The sequence below is a fragment of the Dicentrarchus labrax genome, unplaced genomic scaffold (genome assembly GCF_905237075.1).
Source record: "Dicentrarchus labrax unplaced genomic scaffold, dlabrax2021, whole genome shotgun sequence".
NCBI classification, from domain to species: Eukaryota; Metazoa; Chordata; class Actinopteri; family Moronidae; genus Dicentrarchus; species Dicentrarchus labrax.
Genome location: NW_026136705.1, coordinates 26,079,483 through 26,102,349, shown reverse-complemented (window position 1 = coordinate 26,102,349; position 22,867 = coordinate 26,079,483). Strand labels below are relative to the sequence as shown.

General features: G+C 39.3%; 1 protein-coding gene across 2 annotated transcripts in view; it reads right to left on the bottom strand.

Moving 5' to 3' along the window:
- Positions 1 to 10,393, bottom strand: part of LOC127363484 (polypeptide N-acetylgalactosaminyltransferase 10) — a 329,736-nt gene extending 319,343 nt beyond the window's left edge. The window contains exon 1 of one of the 2 annotated variants that reach the window (XR_007884870.1): positions 10,164 to 10,393. Coding sequence is in view for 1 of the 2 variants with exons in the window: in XM_051399975.1 (XP_051255935.1) it covers positions 10,164 to 10,322 (159 nt within the window). In the remaining variant the exon portion in view is untranslated. The remainder of the gene's footprint in view (positions 1 to 10,163) is intronic. The other variant, XM_051399975.1, reaches the window with a different exon arrangement.
- Positions 10,394 to 22,867: the final 12,474 nt, after the last annotated feature.

The following is a 22,867-nucleotide window of genomic DNA, read 5'->3' as shown; positions in this document are numbered from 1 at the left end:
AGGGTAACTTCTGTTATGGTCTGGCACTACACAAATTAAATTGAATTAGACTGAATTTGAATTTTCCTCTGGCACCATGCTCAGGACAAATTTTGCATTTGTTGTCCCATTATGGTGCAGATATAAGAATATGAAAGTATCTCTTACATTTAGTTCATTTGGTTATTGCCTGTTTGTGTTTGTCATCCTTTGGCATTATGGAGTCCAGGTTATTGTTCATTAGTCCTTATACCAAAGCACTGGTAACTTCAATTAGGGATGTTGTTACACTGTTGTACAATACTGAATAGAAAAAAAGATAAAAAGTTATAGTGTAAATAAATTGCTAAACATTGCTAAGCTTTGTGATACCTTTTAAAAGCTCGAAATCAATTTTAGCTCCAATGGTTGTTGCATCTTTGCAAGGCACGTTTACTTTCTTATTTCAGTGGGACCCACTTTTGAACAGACAACCCTTTGCTTGTTTTCACTTGCATTCAGATCTGCTGTGCTGAACAAAGATGAGGAGTGAACATGGAGAGATAGAGCACTTCTATTGGACTGCCTTTGTTTGGTGTAGAGGAGAAGCTGGTATTACCAGCAGTGCGGTAAGTCTGATAAGAACAGAGCTGCCCGTTCATTCTCTGAGGAAGACGAATCAGACCACCTTGGGTCAATACTTCCCTTTTCTGTTTCCTCTCCTCTTGCGGAGTGAGAAAAGGAAGCTTTTCTGTTCTTTTTTCCTCCCCTTCCTGTTCTGTCAGATCGCAGACAGATCCACCTCAAACCCCAGAGACACAATTACCTGTCTTTTCTGTTCCACTTCATCCCACTGCTCCTCCTCCTCCACCTTCAGCCACTTCACAGACAAGTCAATCTGTGCTGGAGGCTTACAAATCCCCCGTTACCTTTTCTAAGAACAAGAAACTTCAGTGTGCACTAACTGACCTACTCCTGCTTCAGTTCAGTGAGAGGCCAGGCAAGAGACAGATGAATAAGTTTCAGGACCATTCACAAGTCACAACATTGGCTGAAAATGCTTTATTCACATGTAGAAAAGCTGCATTCATTGATTTTTATTTTATTTTGGCCAATAGAGGGCATAAGAACTCACATATTTCCATACTTTAAAGTTGCTATAGCTAATATGTTTGTAAATAATTCCCTACTTACACATCCAGCAGGGGGAAGATACATTATCATCCCACTTGAGTCATGAAAGACACCATCAAAAATAGATGTGTGTGTCTGTTTTAACTACACCCTCAGGGAAGGAGCACATACAGTATACTGTTCTGGGTTAAGCAGTCCTGTCGTGATACAGATGCAAATCCCTCTAGGCGTCCGTTCTCCATCCTGTCTCAGCCAGACATGAGCTTGAGGCAGAGGACCTCCAGGCAGAGGATCCTGCAGTGGGGCACTCCAAACCCCCCTCAAAGAGGAGCTCAGAGAGGCCATTGTGCAGTCCATTATCTCCCAAAAGGAGTCATTAGTCCCGCTGAGAGAGAGCGACCAGAGAGAGGCCAGGACTCATGGAATTCTCTGCCTCCTATGGTCTCAGACTTTCTGCTCAGATATTGATGGATTGTGATAATGTTTGGAGCCCCTGCTGTTCCCATGAAACGGTCAGAGATGAATCCAGATGAAGGCCCCCGCTCCCATTTTATTTCAACTATTTAATCATAGTAAAGATCTACAATGAAGGCAGGGACATGAGGGCATTGTGATAGATGGATTCAGCACTCACAGTGGTTTTTGTTGTTGTTGTTATTGTTGTTTTTCCCTAACTGCACCGAAAGCAAGGAGAAGCAGCCACGAGGCACTCAAACTGCAGCTGCTCTTTTAAAAGGCGCTGCACCCGGTGGCTTTATTTGGCAGAGTGCAGCAATTCTAGCAAAAGGTTTAACTTTCCAGAAAATGTCACATCAAGCATCTTTTTCTCAGCTTGTCAGTCATTAGATAAGTGAAGGTTTCATTTTTATTTTATTTATTCATTTGTTTTACAAAAATACAAACAAGGAAAAGAGAGAAAGTGACCATTGCAAACTGTGAATGTTGCATATATATTTATCCATGGTTGGATGCTACCCATATCAGGGTGTTTAATAAGCTCAATATATGTCATTTCAACATCATGACCTTGTTTACGAATACTACAGTCTGCTTGATATTACACCAATGCACAAAGCCAGGTCCAAAATGGAGTGGTTTTCCCAGTTTGCTGTGGAAGAACTGAATAAAACCAGACCTTCCCAAAGCTGTTGTGGCTGAATAGGAGCAAATCCCCAATTCAAAAATAGTGATGAAAATCTGAAACTGCGGTGGACTTAAACCAGAAGAGAGCAGGCTTTTGGCTTTGGAATCTCTCTCTCTCTCTCTCTCTCTCTCTCTCTCTCTCTCTCTCTCTCTCTCTCTCTTTCTTTGTAGCTTTCAGGCTCTGCACATATTCAGATATGCATGTACATACTGTAGTAAACAAACAGACAACACCGAAAGAAAACTGTCGAGGAGTGGTACACACTGAGAGGACAGATACACAGTGAGTTGTTTATATGCACAAATAACAAGAAAGGACCTCACTAACCCACACTAAGGAGGGCCAACAGCTCAACTGTACACAAACACACCTCCAGCTAAAAGCAGTCCCGCTATCACCTGCTAACAGCTGACTACAGAGAGCCCCCAAACAGCTTTAAGGTTATTATTAAAAACTGTTGGTGGATACATGCAGATATCTGAATTTAAACTCATATTACTGTGACTGAGCACTTTGATACATATATATATTCACACACTATTGCAAACTGTTTTTTTTTTGAAAGCCTGTTAAGTACATACCGTAAGGCTGCCCTGGCTGCTTCAAAGCTTTAAAACCTTCTTCCTTGACCTTGTTATAGCCATAAAACTCAATTATCAAAGTCAGTGGGAGGTTTGTTTTTGTTTTTATTTTGTTTTAAAAAGTTCTCATTTCAACAAAACTCTGAGGGTGAAGTAACAGCAAATTTTACTCCCCTTTAATTTGAGGAATGAGGTGAACTTGTGTAGGTGGCGCTGCTATGGGTACATTAAAAAAAAAAATTGATTTGAGCATCCATGCACAACATTTTGCCTTGCCAACAAAGGATCACAAAAAACACACCATGAGCTATAAGCATGTTCTGGATGGACCTGCTGTGTACATCAGTAGTAATTTACAGCTGTGTTGGCAGTGCTGGGATCACAGCCTCCGCTGGCTCCCATCCAAACCCATATGAGCTGTTCAAATAAGCTCTTTATTATCATGTCTGAGGGAGACGACAAAGGCAGGGGAATAAAAACACAGAAATACTGTATGGTGGCCATTAAGTGCTGAGCCGCTGTGCTGCCAGCTCAAAGAGCGGCTTTCTGTCCCGCTAGAGGCGAAGCTGACAGGCGCCACTATCAGCCCCTGACTCCCTGTTCTGTACAGGCAGCACAGACCAGCTCCAAACTTCAGTAATACACCAAGTGCCAGTGATTGGTCTGCAAATATCATTGCTGTTTTGTCAAGCCCCTTGGCAAATCATACAGAAGCACAAGGTACCCTTTAGCATCTGTATGAGATGCCTTTTTAACACTGTTAACGATATGTCACACTTTGGTTAGGTTTAAGCAACAAAACTTCTTTAAGAAAAAATCTGGATTTGTAATTTTGGAAGCAAGCCACATCTTGCAAGTCACGTCACTTACGTACGTTTCCATTACTTAACGTTAAGAAAAAACTTTAGCTGACTTTTGGTTTGACACACTAACCTCAGTCTCCTTGGTGAAAGTCCTGTGTTTTTTTTTTACCCATCCATCACCTCCGTATGCAGACTTTATTGCTCTTTACACTATGTCACTTGAAGCGAATGGCATACATTGGAACAGGATGACAGCCTGATGCACCTCAAGCTGACACCAAAGGGTACCTTGCGTGTCTGTATGCACACTGTTTATCAACTTTTTAAAATAAATCTAATGCATGAGTTCTTGGAATAGTCAAATGGTTGGTTTTGGGGGACAATGAGAATTGTGTTTTATTTCGTGGTGTAGGTATGAAAATTTGCACTGTGATCTCAGATTATGCAGTGTTGCAGTGCCTTTATTTGTTGAGATTGAACATAGGCAGACATCTACAACAGAACCTGTAGTGTAGGTGTTTTCATTAGCCAAATTTACTGAGTGAGTGAGTCAAGAGGCAGAGCTGTGTTGTGGTGATGAAGGCAACACAAACAGCATCCCTTTGTCAGCTTTATGTTTTTAGAGCTACAAATGAAGCTCTAAGTCACATAACAGGTAGTAGCAGTAGCGGCCCTGCAGTCTTCTCTCTCCCTCTGCTGTGAATGTCTCTCTGTCAGCAGAATTCAGGCTACAGATGAGTGACTTGTCTCTGCTTGTTGCTTATGAGATTGGCTTTGTTCAATATCGGGCTACTACAGGACAAATGTGGCCTACACTGACTCACCCAATCCTCCCCCAGCATCTCTCCATACTAAAGCAGACTTACTCTGCTCTGCCGGGCCTGAGTCGTGCTGTGTTGTGCTGAGCCCAGTAGCCAGAGACGGCTGCTCCCTCCCTCCACTACAGAGATCAATGCTCAGTATGGTTAAGAGGAGCAAATAAATTGGTTTAACACACAGAGTTGTCAGTGTGCTGCTGAAAGGCATTTAACCACATCGGTGTGTGCAATGTAGGGCTAGTTACCCCAAGGCCATTTTTCTTCATATGAGAGCAAGCAAAACCAGCTTTTTGATTCCTCATTTTTCACCTCGTTTCACAGCAAAATTTGGAAAAAAAAAAAATATTTAGAATGTAATAATAAAATCAACTCAAACTCAACTCACACACAGAAGTCCTGCTGTTCTTTTTAGCCTTAAAACGTTAAACAATTTCACACTTCTACCCACAACTTAATCACTATCATATCACTGTTTGTGGGGTGTGGCCAGAAGTTTAATATGCTCAACAACAAGTCCTTTTTCATTCAGCGAGATCACTGAAGATGGTCCAATTCCTTGAATGGAGAGAGCCACAGGTGTATCCTATACGGCAGGTTTTTACCAGACAGCAACACCCTTTCAGAGTGAGTCTGTTTGGTGATTGGTTTGATCTGAGGGGGCAGTAAAAGGAATACTGACTGTTCAAAAGCAGTGAATACATAATTAGTTTCCTCTCTCATACAAACCTATGGAAGGGACTCAAATGAGGGCGCAAGGAGCCACTTACGCCGCATGGAAAGCAATAATTTTCAACATATCTAGACAAATGCTACACAAATCAAATTTAAGTGAAATATCTTTTTTTATTTTCTCATAGTATTGAAAACTAGCATTTAAAAATGAATCAACAACTTCTAGAAAAAGTGTCCCTCCTACTTAATTTTCAGTCTCTGCAGAGCAGCTTCAGGCAGTCATGCTCTCTCCAGTCTCAACTGCTACTGCTATGTTGCCCTAAAAGGACTATTCCAACAAATATTGTAGCTTTTGAGTATAGAATACTAACCAACTTAAAAGATGGGTCTGAAAAGAGTGAAATCTGATCCTTTGCAGATGACAGCAGCTGTGAATTTCTAAACACTCTACTTTTGGCCGAGTTTCAGACCTATGAGGAGATGATGTATTTAATAATGATGGAGAAACTATGAGTTTCTGACTATACTGAACATATGGGTCAATGGTGGATTAAGAAGTGGATTAAGCTGCAAGAGAAGTTTCATTACATGTTTGGACACTTTTTGACATAGGCATGGCTGTTCGACCAGCAATGTATGAACAGCAAACTACTTGTGACAAAGTGAAACCAAATAAATATAAATGAGGAGTTCTTCTCCCGCCTTCCCTGGGTAAATAAATCTTTAAAAAACAATATTTATGAATGCTGTTCATTTATATTCTATTTTATCTAATCAGTGGGAGAGATTGTGTATGAATGAGTTGGCAGCTCATTCTGTTTGTATTTAATCCACTCTGATCTGATTCTGAGGGTTTAAGCACTGTATCGTCTACAAGTGAAGCAGAAAGAAACCAACAAGGGGAACAAAATATCCGCTACAAATGTCTCTAACAAGACTTATGTGGGAAAAGGCTGAATGGGATAACGGTATTGATTTTTAGCTACTTCAGTGAAGCCATAACAGCCCACAGGGAGCACTCAAACACAGAACACAAACACAAATATTGTTTCGTCCTTTTTCCTCATTTGTCCTTTGTTCCATTTGTCTGTTGCTATTAAAGGTTTACAATACAAACAGAACAGAAGATGAATGCTTGCAGCCAGTTTCCAGCAGTGTAAAAGAGCATCTGTGTTATATTAGAAGCTAAAACAAGACAAATGTTAGTATTGCCTGGTGATAGACTACCAAACCAATTTCCTACCTGCAAGTTATGAGATTTTTCAGTTAACTCCAGTATATAGAACTTTACAAATGTTTACAGTGTTAAAAAAATAAGTACTTGAAAAGGAAGACAAACTTAGATGCCTCACATCAGCCAATCATCTGTTCAAGGTAGCTCAATGCTACTTGAAAAGCTATTGTGCTATACTGACCATGCACTCTTTTTCATTGCTACCTTCAATTACACATGAAGCACACTTAACCGTAACCAAGTTTGTGGAAAGAAAAGGGAAGTGGGTAAAGTCACAAATATGTAGGGCAGTACATGACTCAGAACTTTGTAAGTCAGTTGTCAGGCTGTTCAATACAAAGATTCAACAATTTGTTCCTTAATTTGCAGTTCAGTGCCATACTAAACTCACAGAAAACGAAATGCAGCTGCATGAGTGTCATGTTTTAGCCTATCTCATGTTGTAATGCCTTTCTTCGTTGCCTGTGATGTGAAAACATATTTCAGGAATAAAATCCCAGCGCACCACAGAGTGTCTCTCCTGCCGGGCTGTTGATAGCACTGTCAGCCTAAGAGTCAATCTTGGAAGACAACAGTAGAAGAGTTTGCATTGCTGTCTGGTTTGAATTGAATTGGTTTAAAAGTGGTTTAGCTGACTTCGCTGACAGTCAACAGACTACAGCAGGGAGCATCAGAGCAACCACTGTCCGACGCCATGCTGCCCTTTGTTAATTATCACTCCTCTCTGGAGTTTCTGTAGTAATTTTGTGGTTTGTAAAGTTTACAGCCTGCCATGTTGTGTACAGTGATGCTGCTAAGACACAAAAGCAGGAGATTTGACAGACAAAATGCAAATTGACTCGGGGTCTTCTCGAATGATAAAAAAAAAATAAGTCTGTTTTATGATGTGATAACACTATGGTAAGGGTTTTATTGACTGTTGGTTTGAAAAGTAAACCAAACAACTGTCTCTTGTGTAAAAATCCAGTGTTTTGTTGACCTCTCCATCCACTCTGATCTTATTCCTACATGGGTCACCTGACTTCATCTCATAGATCATAATTACTTCAGCCATTTGAGGACTTTGTGACCTAATGTCACTTTGGAACACTTCCTGAAACAACTGAAGCTCTCATTGTTCTTGGGAGCACAGTCTCAAATATTATATATTATATTTTGCAAACTGGGTCTAATTGACATAGATCCAGCCATCACACCTACTGTATCAGATGTGATCCTATTTCACTCACCACCTTCTCTACAGCCACCATAGAGAAGAAGAGATGTAGAAACATCGCTCTACAAGTCATCCAGAGGCAATGCAACAAGAGTGTTGAGACAGACTTCAAGTCTTGTGTAAGTCGTGTGAAAAAAATATTAAACAAGTCTTGCAAATGAAATGATACCCTCCAAGTGACACATATTTTTCTGATCTGGTGAACTAATTGGCAGGGCGACATTGTTTGTCTTCCAAAACCATCAGAAATCACTGTTATAAAGAAATCTGATTTGACACTTTATTGTTTATGGTTTGGTTGAGTGAAGACTTTTATCCGGAGCACTTTACAATTTGCCTCTTATTCACAAACTACCACACTGGTGGCAGTGAGCTACCATGCAAGCTGCTGGCTTGACCATTGGGAGCAATTTGGGGCTTAGCGTTTGGCCCGAGAACACTTCGACATGAAGAGAAGAGGAGCCAGGAATTGAAAAGCACAACCCAGCAATTAGTGAAAGTCACTAGGACTCTCTCCATCTGCAGACCGTGTTGCTGTATGATGTGAGCCAGAACAGTACTACAACGACAGATCCCTGCCTTGACAAACAACAGCCTACCAGGATGACCCTGCACAGTACATTGTATGCCTAAAACCCATCAACAAAAAACACTGAAAAAGAATACATATAAATATGATCTCACTCTCACAGTATATTCATCACAAACACTGTCAGAAATGAGGATATATTGTATAATTAGCCTTTGTGTTGTTGCAATCTTGAGGGATATTAAGGCAATCTATGCAAAAAAATTGACTCAGGATGATAACAAATGAAATTTGTTCCACATCATAAAGCACCTGAGAGTTAGTTTACAACAACAACACATTATAATACACAACACTGTGCCACAAAGGCATTTTTAGCAATAAATGACTGAGGACTCTGATATGAATAAAAGTCAACTGAAAGGCTGAAACAAATCTATAGTATTGATTCACAAAGAAGAATGTTTCCATGAACCCTCTTCAAAAGATGTTATCTGCATTTCAAAACAACAAACTTACAGCAATTGAGCCATGAATCCCAATGCAGTGTTACGGAGAATAATAAGACCTACACTTCACCATCCAGTATATTAACAAGTCACTAAGTCAGTCAGACAGTAGACCTTATGATGAATTCTAATCAATTGCACACATCTTCTTTTATCTGCTCTGTTGAAACAACGAGGACACTGAGAAATCAATGCAAATAACAATAAGAGAAAACTGGTGGTGGGCTTTGAGTTAGATCATGTACTGGCTGTTACAATCAGGCTAAACGACCTGTCTTTAATAGTGGTAGTTTTACCATAGGCTGTTGAATCCACACTCAATCGCTCAAATGAATTTAAATGGCACAGCTCGTTATAATTTTTATGCTCATTTAAGTGGAAAAGAGGCTGTTTCACAATTTGATTGTAGATTGGATTTGGAGCTATGGGTGGCATTTCCTCTCACACATACACAATGAACAGAAATCTGGGGACAACTTGATGATGATGTCTCATCTTGAGGATCACTGAGAAGTTGAGGAAAACAATTGTCACTACCAGTGGTTTAATCAGAGCATTTTTCTACAGTAGGGAGATGACATCCAGCGGGCTATAAATCCCAGTGACAAAGACTCAAAGTACTTCAGCATCATTTTATGTAGACTAGCTGTTAGTTTTCTTCTCGTTCAAAAATTATAACAGGTTGATTATAATACCAAAAGATTTGCTGGTTGCAGCTTCCCGACTATTATTTTTAGTTGGTCAGACAAAGCATACAGTTCAAAGACACTACTTTAGGATCTGATAACCTGTGGTGGCTGTGATACTCATTATCCCCTACATGCATAAACCATCAAAACAGCGCAAATAATCACGGGCAGCCTCTTTTGTCCCCAACTGCAATAGCTGCAGACCAGATACTGAACGGCTGTAACATCAGTTAAAACATGATAATTAAATGAAACCGTCTACAGCTGCTTATTATAAAGAAAAATCAGAATTACTAAATGCAGTAACCGATGAAACCACGCTGTTTAGAGCAGAGATCAACAATACAGAGCTGCAAACAAAACTACCAGCTCAAATTACTTTACAGGAGATGAACGCTTAACAGCCTATTTAGAGGCTGTTGGGAATGTCACAATAACTGCTTTAATTCTTTCCAGGATCAGAAAATAATCCATCTAAACCAGTAAAATATTAAATGATGATGACTGATTGGATATTTCCATGATTGATCCCTGCAGTTTTACAAAACCAAGAAGCCTCTGTTGCCTGTTCCGTAAAGTCTCGGCGCTCTCCATGGTGCTGAACCTGAGCAGCGCTGGAAGTACAAAGGCGCTCTCCATAGTCCTGAATCTGCAATTACTGCAGATTACAGACATTCTCTACCGGTCTGAACTGATTTCTGTTTTAATGACTGTCCACATGAGTGTGTTGTTTGTTTCAGACTGCAGAGGAGAGTTCCTTAAATTGAGGAAGACGAGGAGACAAAAGATTGCGCGTCTATGCTCTCTCAATACTCCCTAAAGATCCCAGGACTCCAGTTTGAGAAACAACACACGCCGTGACCGAGCTTCTCTTACCTGTATCAGGGGGATGCCGCCCGGTCCGTCCACTGTGTTGGGCGAGTTGTCGAACACTCGGTCCCGGTACAAAGACCACAGCCCGACGTTGGGGAGGAAAAGAAGAGCCGCTATGAGCAGCCCGGCGAACTGCAGCAGCCTCTTCTCTTTCCGCCTCATCTCTCCGGGAGAAAGCGTGTGTGAAGCAGCGGCCGGTGGAAGCTAGCGGGTCCCGACTCCCTACCTTTCCAAGCGAAGACAACTTTCGCTCTGACTGTGGGGACGGACTGCTTTTAAGGTAGTTGAAAAACCCCAGCAGACGCGACGTCCGGTCATGACTTTCAAAATAAAAGCCCACCGAGTCATAAGTAGCTTTGACATGCTCATGTGCAGTTCCCTGTAAAATGAGTGAAGGTAAAACTGATGTACATGTAGTCAAGTAATATTTTAAATAGCAGGAACATGTGACACTTTTGTGGATGCCACTTCTAGTTTCACAATTAAAGACATTCACTTTTTTATTTTTTTTTTTCACAATGTCACATTATAGTTAATTCCACTAATCAAATTACTCTTAGTAATTTAGTTTTTTATTACCAACATGTGAAACAAAAGATCCTGGTGTTTTCACAATCCACCAATGTTTGTCAGGATGAAGTTAGGCATTTTAATATCTGACTTAAATATGAAAAAAATAGAAAATAAAAACTGCTAAATCACATAAGCAAACAAATGTGTTAAACAAATTAAATAAAACATGAAGTTCCATCAAGAAAATATGTATCACACAAAAAGCACAGAAACAAAATGTAGACGTCGATAAGATATAATGCTTGTTTGGCTAAAAAAGAACACACAACATACAGCAGGCAGCTTGAGAGTCAACTGCCTCCAGAATATCTGTTTAAACCCAACTTTAGGTAAGGCAATTGTTCCTAAATGTTGTGAAATGGGAGCTTAGCTGGTGTCAAAACAACCCACCAAATTATACAGTGTGCACACTCTCTGAGCACCACATGTAATTAGGCTGCGGGAAGTCACAAAGAAAATGTCTACCTTACAATTTGAAAGTACCCATATGTTAGTTTAGGATCTGCATAGCTTCAATTCTGTGGCAATTTCTCACTTTTTTGCACGGCTCTGGGACTGAGACTTATTATTTTTTATTATGTTCTGTTTAATCTAGGTAGCATATATTATCAGAGGTTTTACACGTTTATTATATTTTCCATATTTAACCACTTCAGTGTCACTATTTTCTATTGTTTTCTAGCAGTTTGATTTATGTTATTCTGCTCACCCACTTCCTGTTCCTTCTCCCTTGCAAATGACAGAAGTGAGGGTTTTGTTTTGAAGGGTAACTCAAATAACTTCCTTTGGATTTATGATTCGTTTTATCACGCTTGATGCAATTTTCCATTCGCATATCAATAACATCACCCGGTCTGCATATTTCCATCTACCCAATATTAATCGCCTCCGCCCCTCCCTTTCTCCCCACTCCACTGCCATTCTTTTTCACAGCCTTGTCACCTCCCGCATCGATTACTGCAACTCCCTTCTCTTTGGTCTCCATCACAAATACCTCCATAAACTTCAACTGGTTCAGAACTCTGCAGCTCGGATCATCACCAGAACCCCTCCATCCACCACATCACCGCTCTTCTGCAACAACTCCGCTGGCTCCCGGTCAAACTCCGCATAGACTTCAAAATCCTCCTGTTTACGTTCAAGGCCATCCATAACCTTTCCCCTCCTTATCTATCCGAATTCCTCCGCATCGCCACCCGTTCCCGTTCCCTCAGATCTGTCTCCTCTGTCCACCTCTCTGTCCCTCCCGCCCGCCTCGTTACCATGGGGAGCAGGGCTTTCAGCCGCACTGCCCCCCAACTCTGGAACTCACTTCCACCGGACATCAGGAACCTGGACTCTCTCCCTCTCTTCAAATCAAGACTAAAAACTCACCTAGTCAGAACTGCATACCCCACTTAACTCTCTACATTGTCTTTTTCCTGCCTGGTTCTTATTTCTTACTGTTTTTTATTTGTATGTATTGTACGGTGGTCCTCGAGTGCCCAGAGAGGCGCCTTTAAATATAATGTATTATTATTATTATTATTATTATTATTATTATTAGTATTATTATTATTATTATTATTATTATTATTATTATTAGTAGTATTATTATTATTAGTAGTAGTAGTAGTAGTAGTATTTATCTTAAAAGAAGACTTGGAGAAACTTTGTTTTCTTTGCTTGCTGAAACTGAAAAAGTGTCACTTTGGTACCACTGCTGTGCTAAAATTTCCAAATACCAGTTAGAGGAAAGGTACACAACAAGTATGAAAAAGAGCAGGTATATATTCTGGCTCTAGACTGTTGTAAACCATGCTATTTATTTCTAATAAACAATCTATCATTGTCAATGACATTGAATAAATAAGAGAAATGAAAGGCAGTTTGAGTATTCTGTTGTCTGACTTCAAGGGGTAATTTCTGCTTGGGGAGTTATGTTTCTGATCACCTCAACAGAACAGATGCGGATACACAATCTCCTTTTGTCTGGCTCAGTAATTCCTTCAGGATTATTACTGCTGGCCTTTTTCCAAAGCATGGTGTCATTTTCACACCATCCAGACAGCCAATGATTTCCAACAATTTCCGAAGACATTAAACTTGTTTTAGTGAGGTGACCTCCACCATGGTGAACATAATCTTTTGCCAAAGTTACATTGTCGTTTTACGATGCAGTGTCTACATTACCTATGAATCTGTACTTACAACTGAATACACTGGAACAATAATGTCAGTTTTACAAAGGTCTGCATGATGGTTGACTAAACAACTAAAGTTTCAAGTTTTGAAATTCACAAAAATATGATGCTAACTTATGTTAATGATAAATAGTTTTAGGTGGGCTATACCTGCACAGTTCAACAAATTAAACTAAACTCTAAACTGAGGACTTTCAACCAGAGAGGGCAGTGAAATACTGCTTTCCAGCCTCCTGCTAAGACCAGTAGTTCTTTTGAGTCATGTTGCTGCTGCTGCTTTCCAGTGTGTGTCACTGTCCTCATCACAGAGTCTCTTTGTAAACACCCCTTCCTTTCGTGTTTTAATACAAAGCCAAAACTCTTTCTCAGATATCTGTTTATGCTTCCATGTGAAGCACATTGTTAAATTCCCCTCAACCCTCCTCCACTGCCTCCCTTCCCTTTTTTTTTACTTAAGGCTACACTTGAAGACAGAGACTGTGAACATAATTACTGCATTATAAAGTGCATTGTCACTGTGATCCTTACTTAATTAACACCATGGCACCAATGCTTGACTCCAGACTCTCTGTGAGAGCTTTCGTCAGATATTATTCCAGCTGAAAACTATGTCAGCTCCTCTGCAGTGCATTCGAGCAAGAAACTTGATCCCTGATCATGCAGGAACATATCATTTTCTCAGTGGGACCCTGAAACTCTTAGCACATCCACTCAAAACACATTCATCTGTACTAGTTATTAAGGTCATCAGCAAAGATGGTATAATAATAATACCCCATTTAGCTAATATTATGCAAAAAAATATTTCAAGATTTTAAAAATGTGTTCAAGAGAGGAAACTATTTCGGTTTCTGCTTACTTTTGCAGGAAACAAAATTTTAATTACAGCCCTTTTGAGAGGCCTTTCCATGTTGGGGCCCTGGATAGTTTGTCCCTTGCACTTACACTACTCTGTGAAGAGGGTAAATTATAGGGCCTTTAATGTAATTAAGAGGCCCTTGAATGGGGAGCATTTTATATAGTGCTGTTTATGTTAAATACAGTCTGCACTTTATTGGCGAGTATTTTTATTTCATTTTTTTTGCTAAATTACACTATGGGTCTAATCTTGCCATTTTTATTGGCTGTAATAATATTTTAAGTCAACTGTTGAGTGCAACATACAAAAATTTATTGATACGATTACTTATAACTAATGCAGTATTAGCTGAATGTGCACCTATAAAAAGTTAGTTTAGAGCCTTACAATCAATCATGGTCAAACTGTCCACTCGCACATTACAAGGTAACTTCCAAAATTTGTTCTCATGCCTCTTTTTTCATGCCTGTATGTATCTTGTTCCTCTAAAGAGTGTTGGTGGAATATTTCTGTTTATTTGACCTGTATGAGCTGATTTTATGGCTCAGTTCATTGGGACAGAATGACATTTCAGTAATTGCTTATCAGGGAAGTCATGGCCCGGCCCTTTCTGAATGAGCTCTGCTAATGGCTTTCAGTACAGAAGAGTGAATCAGTGGTCTGCCATCAGAGGACATTAATACTGGCATTTCCTCTGCTTTGATGCTCTGCAAATTACCTTGATTTCTTTTTTCCCAACCTCTTTCAAATCCACATCTCGAGTGAGCCTGTGACACAAGCAGGAGCAGTTATAAAGCTTAAATCCCCACCACATTCAGAGGTTGCAGGGTTCATCCATAATTCATGCGGGAGGACGCTGAACAGATTGAATTGTCACAACTCAGCCTGGTACAGATGGAGAGAACGAGAGAGGAATGAGCTGTTCTCTCTCTCTGGGCAGGAATAGAATGAGCAGGATTAGCAGGGTGAGAGACTCCAATGCATCCTAGGTTGAAGTCCACTCTGTTAAACATTGTGGCTAATCTTCAGTTAACCCACACTCATTCTTACTCTGTATATGCATGTCTGTCAAATACAAGGTTTAGGAGAGATTAGGAAGATGTTTGACTGGTTTAGAAATGAAGATTTGTTCATCGTGTGTCAGAGGTTACAAGGGCAAGGCAAACTGGCAGCAACTTGAAACAATAATGGATCATGAGGCAAGTTGAGGTCAAGAAGAGGAGGTCAGCATTTTCTTTGCTATAACTGACTGTCAGACAATGCAGCAATATGAGTGAAACTTAATTTAAACAACTTATTTCAATTATATCTATTGAAAAGCAAAACTGAATGCATAAACTCCCACCTTTGAACTGAGCAAGCAAACCCGAATGATGCTTTGTGCGTGATGACCGCACTTTTAAGCGTCCATCACTCATCTGGCTGAGAGTCTTTGTTACTTGAAGGATAATAATGTGAATACAGAACTAAACACACAGGGCAAACACAGTGTAAAAGAACACTTTTGTGCCATTGTTGACAATACAGCAATTATCCTCCTTCATACATACAGATAAACTTGCAGATTGTCTCTTCTCACTAAAGAGCCTGAACCTTGCAGGCATGTTTGTGATGAGTATGTATTTACATACTGTGCTACAGTTGGGCGGGTATTTTCTTACGTGGCCACTATATGGGCACACAATGAAGTAGATCAGTTTCCATTGTTTTTTTTTAATGTTACAATTCCTTAAACTTTTATAAAAGAGGAATTAGAAGCTCATGGCTGTGAGCGTCACCTTCTGAGTGGATTAGAAAACAAACGTGTGCTTTGTTTTCTCCAGGCTGTTGGTCTGTCACAGGACATTTGCATAAAGCTAAACCTTTGTCAACTTCCTCACGTCTGCCCAAGTCTAGAGTAGTGGTGGGCACCAGCATGTTTTGAAGGATCAATTCACAATCAGTGGCACCATGTTACGTCTCCAGTATTTGAGTCTGCATGTGTGAATGTGGGTATTGTAGCTTTATTGTATTTATTGACTACAGAATTTTTTTTTTTACAATAAGGCATAAAGCCCTAGCAGTCTGGTGTTTAGTTTAAAATGTGTTGCAATTGCCTGGTGTCTTTGTCTTGGTCACTGTATCCATTACTTTACATATTTGTTGTCTATACATTCCATTAGATTACAATTTGGTTGTAATCTATGGGATTACAAGGATATTGACACAAGTTTATGATCTTGTGTCAGGGATACACAGATGTTTTGCATTAGGTGAATTTCTATATATCTTTCATTCTGTTTGTCCTGCATGCTGCAAGGTCTGTGACTGAAATCTGGTATGTAATTAGAGAGTGCAGAAGCTTCTTTTTTGTATTGGTATGACGACTTCTGAAAAAATACAGCAAAAATAAATGTTTCCATCACCAGCCAAGGTTGATAAGTAAATACATTTCTATAGTAGCCATATGTATGATGTATGTAAGATCATTGTAACACCCAATGAGTGGTACACTTTCAAATTATGAATATTGTCCATTAATCTTTGCTATGTACATACTAGTTCTGTTTCTGCTTAACATGACAGTGTGTTTTTTTATTTTTTTTTAATGAAGCTGGACTGTGATTAGCTGAGCATTACTGCTGGCACAGTTTTCCTGGAGACAAAACAGATAAATGAGGGCAATTATTTCTGCTCTAGCAGCTTTAGCCAAACTACCATCTCACCTTTCTGTAAATGAGAAACTGAAATTGTCTAACTGGAGAATAAAGGATAATTCTGTCTGCCTTGCAGCATAAAATGACCATAATATACACCGTGTCTGTGGGGATTTGATGAAGGTGTTGATCGATACCAATGTCAAAAAAGTGCTACAGGTGATGAGGCATCTGCTGTCCAACCTGAACCACTGTTCAGCCTGCAAACCCTGTCCTAGTGTCAGCCATTCAGAGCGAATCTAATGATTAAGTAGAAAACTCACATTTGAGAAGTTGGAACCCACACATGTTTGATGCTTTTGCTTGGTAAAATATTTAAACCAGTCATGGTTCCTGAGCTGTTTTGCTTGTGTGAATCCTTTTATTTATATAGCCTGGATTGCCAATTTGTCTCAAAGTGCTTTACAACAAACCCTAAAAGGTGGATGCATGCTTACAGAATAGGTAAAAAAAACTATATAAAGTTAGAACATGGAAAATCATAATGGAAATATGAGGTAGATAGATTGCAAATGATTGCACAGTGAAAAATACGGATCCAGAGGGACAGTGACCAACAAAACAGGGAGGACCTGAACCTTTTAACCTCCTTTCTGCCAGGAAGACATGGAATGAATACAGAATACACATACACAGAAGAGGCAAAATTCAAAGACTTTGCACAGCAGAAGAGAGAGACAGAAGGATGAAGATCCACATCCAGGACAGAAAATGCATCAGCAACTGCCGACCTCAGGATTTTTTGGCAGACATATTGTTTGCTTGCATAAGTGTGTGTTTCAAAGTAACCTTTTGCTCTATTTTATGTTCTTACTTCTGCACACCAAATGCTCAGCCTGTCTCGTTCGATAGTACAAGATGCACAAAAATGTTCTAAATTTAGCTAGTTTTCTTTTGAGTTTCATCCTTTGGATGTGTAAGTTTGACGTCATATTATATTACCTTTATGCAAGAGAGAGTTACTATGTCTGTGTAGGTTCCTGCTGATTTCTTTTTCACCCAAGTAAAGCAAGAGGCTCCTGTATCCTGTGGAAAATTACTCTTTTTTGTACATAAGGTGTAAAACAGGGGACAAATCTGAACAGGCAAACAGGACAGAGGAGCTCATTCCCTCTTAGCATACATTTACCTGCAAAATCTTTCTTTGTTTTGTTGTTTGTGTTTCATTCTCTGCCTCTACAAAGACGCATAGACATAGACATAGAGAGGATAGATACAGGAGGCAAAACACAAGGACACAGATTGAGAGAGAGAAAGGAGGGTGAAGAAATACACTCATTACTTACAATATTATTATTATTATTATTATTATTTATTATTATTATTATTATTTGTGAAGATTTGCTGCATTTTTGTCTTATATAATAGTAGATTGTCTCTTTGGGCTTTATGTTTCTTATTTTGTGATGGACATTTTTTTCATTATTTTAAAGACCAAGCAGTTAATTGAAAAAAGTAATCTGTTAATTAATCTGTGTAATCATTGGAGTCCTAAAAGCAGTAATACTATTCATTGTTTATTTTGGTTGCATGTGGGCAGTCACAGCAAGCTTGATATGTTTCTATAATAACATATCATTTGGCTTTTCCGGCCAATAAAACCCATTTTAAGAACAATACATTAAAACATGCTTACAATGCACTAGGCAGTTACATGCATGGTTTTATATAAGAAGGACTTAACATGCAACAACACTACCTCAGTCAGCTGGATTGTGCTACAGGTTTGTATTTTCCTGGAGCCTGGGCTCTGCGTCCATCTTCCAGCACACACTGTTATGCTGAACGTCAGTAATTCTATTCAAATGCTGTATTACTGTTGGTGGTAAGCACATTCAAGACAGAAGAAATTTGCATTTAATCACTAATATATCCCATATGGCTGGAAAGAAAAACCCTCCGCTAATGAAACTCCCATGCTGCCTTTGCTTTCTTTTTGTTGGTGATAAAGAGGCTGGAGGAACACTCCATACACAATTTATGTGTGAAAGTGCCCTTTCTTAATGCCATGAAAGGTCAAGAAGTGGTAATTCACCAGAGAAATTACCGTTGCACATGGCAAGACCGAGTGAAAAAATATCAGGCATGACTGAGTGGAAGAGTGGTACTGAAGCAGAATTGTTTTATGGTTCCACTTTCCTATTCTCATCTGATGCTTTCTATATAATTGCTCAGCTTTTCTGGCTAAATCCGTAACAGAGCAATCACTCATAAAGGCAAGCACAGAAGAGTTTAGGAAGGAGAATCATCCCAAAGACGAAGCCAAAAAGCCTCTACATACTCTAAACAGACTACTTAGTGTAAAACTGGATGTTCATACCTATTTTAAACTAGATAATGTGGAAAAGTGGGCCAGAAATGCTGCTTTTAAGAGCTGCCTCTGGAATTATGGTGCCATTATATCTGGAAACAACTAGACATGATCACAAGCTGATCTACAGGCTTTCAATACTGATGCAAGCATGCATTAACTGTCTGTAGCGTTTGCTTATTTTTTTTACATACGTTTTGCTTATTTTGTATTATGTACCTAATATTCCCCTAAAAAGCAGATTGGCAGTGAGTCGATCAAGTAAATTGAACTGAATAGCTCAGGCTTAATTCAAGTGCTATTGTTAATTCCTATTATTGGACTTGTTTGAAGAATACTACTTCCCAGAGGTTGGGAAAGTTATTTTATTAACTTATTTTGCTAAAATTAGTGGGAAAAAAAACAAACTAAAAAACATTTAAATTGTTCATGGGATAGCTGTGAACACATAGTTTGACATATTTGAGTGTTAATTAATGTATTTGTCAAATAATAACTTCTCCTATGAATCATTTATAAATGGTGTCTTACAGATGTTATACTCTGTTATCAATCATTCAGTAATATTCAATATAGAGACATATATAGACATGATGAGTTTGAGGGTTCATCTATTAAGCAGCTACAAGGAATTCTCATTTCATGTTGATTCTAGTGTCCCCTGTGGACAAAGGCGCTAGTGTTTCCACCGACTTTGTTTCATCTGATTTCAAGGGGAATCTGACCGAATCTGACCGTTGACAGGCCACAACCATAGCTCAATTAGGCAACCTTATCTCATATAGAGGCATCAGTATTATATTGAGACTGTTTCATAACCAGTTAAATACTTACTCCCTGTAGTAGGTTTAACTTTAGTTGAGCAATGTAGTTGGACAAAAAATTCTTAAATATCCTCCAGGGCTTTCAGTCACATCTAGTTGCTTTCATCAACGGATGGATTGGGGTCTATAATGGATTTTCACTCATGTTCTCTGAGAGTTGTCGGTAGGCAATATGCGAAGTATAGGAAAGCACTAGACAAAACCATGTCAAATACATCATTGTATCGTGTAATAACTCCTGGAGTGCACTGAATGTCACCGATTAAAAACACATTTGTCAGCTGAATTCATTCATTAATTTTATGAACTAAAACTTCCAGCTTGGCTTTATTATAAAAACACCATCCCTCTGTGTTGTGGCATGTGCCAGACAAATCAAACATTTTCCACGCTAGGATCCTTCTGTGTTGACAATAATGGAGTCTGCTCTCTTTGTGTATAAATTAATTATGCACCATCAGAATTCCCTCAGACTCATGGTGTAACTGGCAGAGAAAGAAAGATTAGGCTGTTACATTCCCAGAGCTGTTCCTGGACGAGTGCTCTCGGTAAATCTGTCTCCTTTGGTCCCTTAGTACTTTCTACATCCCTTATATTAAGTCTCTCTGTATTTGTTTATTTACCCTGACAGCTTTGGCTGTATAGTGTTACTACCTTCCTTAGAAATATCCCATGCACTGCCAGGTGGTCATATACCAATATTTCCTGAATTAATTTCTGTTGTTGCCTAGAAGCTTGTCTAAGACAAAATCCCAGTTGTGGGTCAATAGATAGGCCCCAACATCTCCAGTTACTGTCTGCTGTGCCCATTTTCCGCCTTCTGTAGCCTCTTGTTGGTTTTTGTTGCTCTCCAATGTGTCAATTCTGGCCCCCAAGCAGTTCATAATGTGCTTCTCTCTCTTGCAGTAATGCAAAATTGCCGACCTGAGTTTTTTTGGCCGATCTGTTGTTTGCTTGCATGAGTGTGTGTGTTCAGAAGTTGTGTTTTGCTCTTTATTATGTTCTCTTTTTATTGCAGCAAAGGTCCAGCCTGTCTCTCTGATGCATGTTCAATAGAAAAAGATGCAAAACAATCTCATATTGTCCTTAGATTATGCAAGTTTGATGTCGTATTTGGGGTTTGGGTTTTTTTCATGACATTCACAGTGTTTACACTGACTGCCTTTATGCAAGACAGAGTGACCAGAGTCTAGTAGAAAATTACCATATTTTATACACAAGGTGCAAAACAGGGCTCAAATGTGGTCAATGACAGAGGAGCTCTTTCCCTCACAGCATTTATGTACCTGAAGTTTGTCTATTTTGGAAAATACTGTCCTTCATTCTCTACCTCTAAAAATATGGCACGTTATTTTTTTAAAGTAAGGGAGAAATGTTACTCATTTACTTTCCCCCACCTGTGTTTTGACAACCCCTCCTGTGAGTCCTGGGGAATTTGAGGAAAGCAGTGAGAGAAAGACAGAAATGAAACGTGGAAACAACCTTAACCAACGCAACAGAAACTAATTATGCAGCCTCCCTCTGGGCAAATCTGTTCCTTGGTCAGGGTGCTGTTGTTTAGTGATGTCAGTATCTGTTTGTGCAGGTGTGTCTTTCAGTTCATATCCAAGTTGTTTGCTGGTGTCATGATTGATCACTTCTGATGTGAAAGTCTGATCACCCTGTGTCAGCAATGCATACTGCGTTCTACTTACTGAATTTTACAGACCAGTACTATATGCTATGTATAATGTACCATATAAACACTATCTGGCTTCACTTTAGCAGCCATGTTGCTAATAATGTTGTGTGCCCCTTACTGTATTATTAAGACCAAACAACATAACTATCTAAATACAGTACAGTGACATAAACAGTTTTTTTAATCAAAGTTAGTTTAATTGAAGCTGCTTTAATAAATAATAACTATTCTTAAATTAAAATTGATCAAATGATGTCAAATGATGTGTGTAATGAGAAAAGGGTTGGTCGTAGTGACAAGCCCACAACCCGAGACCCAAGTGCATATCTTAAAGCCTGGCAAGATGGATTCTTGCCTGATCTTGTGATTTTGCAATCTCCCCAGTCCAGCTGCCTTTCAAGGTTTTCACACCACAAAACAGAATCATCAACCACTGAACCATGACCAGAATCACAGTCATTCTAACTCACAGTGACTTGGACGAAATTATCTGAAAACTTTACAATAATGTCTGTCAGGATGAACTTCTACAGTCATCAGCATATATAGGGAAGAAAAGGGTGATAGGACACAGTCTTGTGGCGACCCAGTAAATGGTTGTTGCAAATCAGACAGACAAGTAATTCAACTAATATCTGGGGCTGGATTGTGTAAAAAGCATGAAGAGAAATCTAAAAACAACAGATGAGCACTTGCACACGGGCCTTGAAGGCATTAAAAATGAGGTTAGTTTGGGTAAGAACAGTGTCATCAACTCCTCTTTTGCACCTGTGTGCAATTTGGGGGTGATCTAATTCCCCGCCAACGCCATCAGCTTTTTTATGGTTCTGTTTTTAATTTTTTTCCCTGTCCAAGGGAAATATGTATGTGACTTGATGAAACCACACTCACAAGCTCAAAACTATGTTGAGATAATAAAACATTTAAGTATTAGCAATATTTAGCTAATGAGTTATTGGTCTCAAAATAATTTGCCTAAAACAGATCAGTAACCACAGCCACTGTCAGCTTCAAAAACCATCTTCCTTTGTAGTTTATGTCTAAGGTCTGCTTTATAGTTTACAGTAATATACGAGAAGGAAGATCAGAGTATTAATGTACCAACCATCAAGGTGCCTCTCTTACAGTGGTGTCTTGGAGCCTTTCACTGGAACACATTTATTACATTTATCAGTACCACTGAGAGCTTTTCCTGCTTTTAACCCACTAATACAGGCATCACGAGGTATTGTTGCCATTATGAGGGTGTGAGTGTCACCTTTGACAAAAGAGGACCTTGAGTTTGATGTGAGGGACTTCACCAGTCTCCATTAGGACTAAAAGTGACAGTATATGCATCTAACAACATTGTTCTTTAGTCACTTACAGCTCTTTTTTTTTTCTATTTTCCAAATGATGATCCACCTCCAGCCATCTATCTCCATTTTCAAAATTATAACCATTAAAAAACAGTATTTCCTTCGTTGCAACCCTAATACTTTGATCTTTCTCTGTCCTGTTGGTCTCTCTCTTTCTCTCTGCCACTGTTTGTCCATCTCTTTTTTCCTCTGTTTGTCTCTTCCTGCTGCTTCATCAACCAC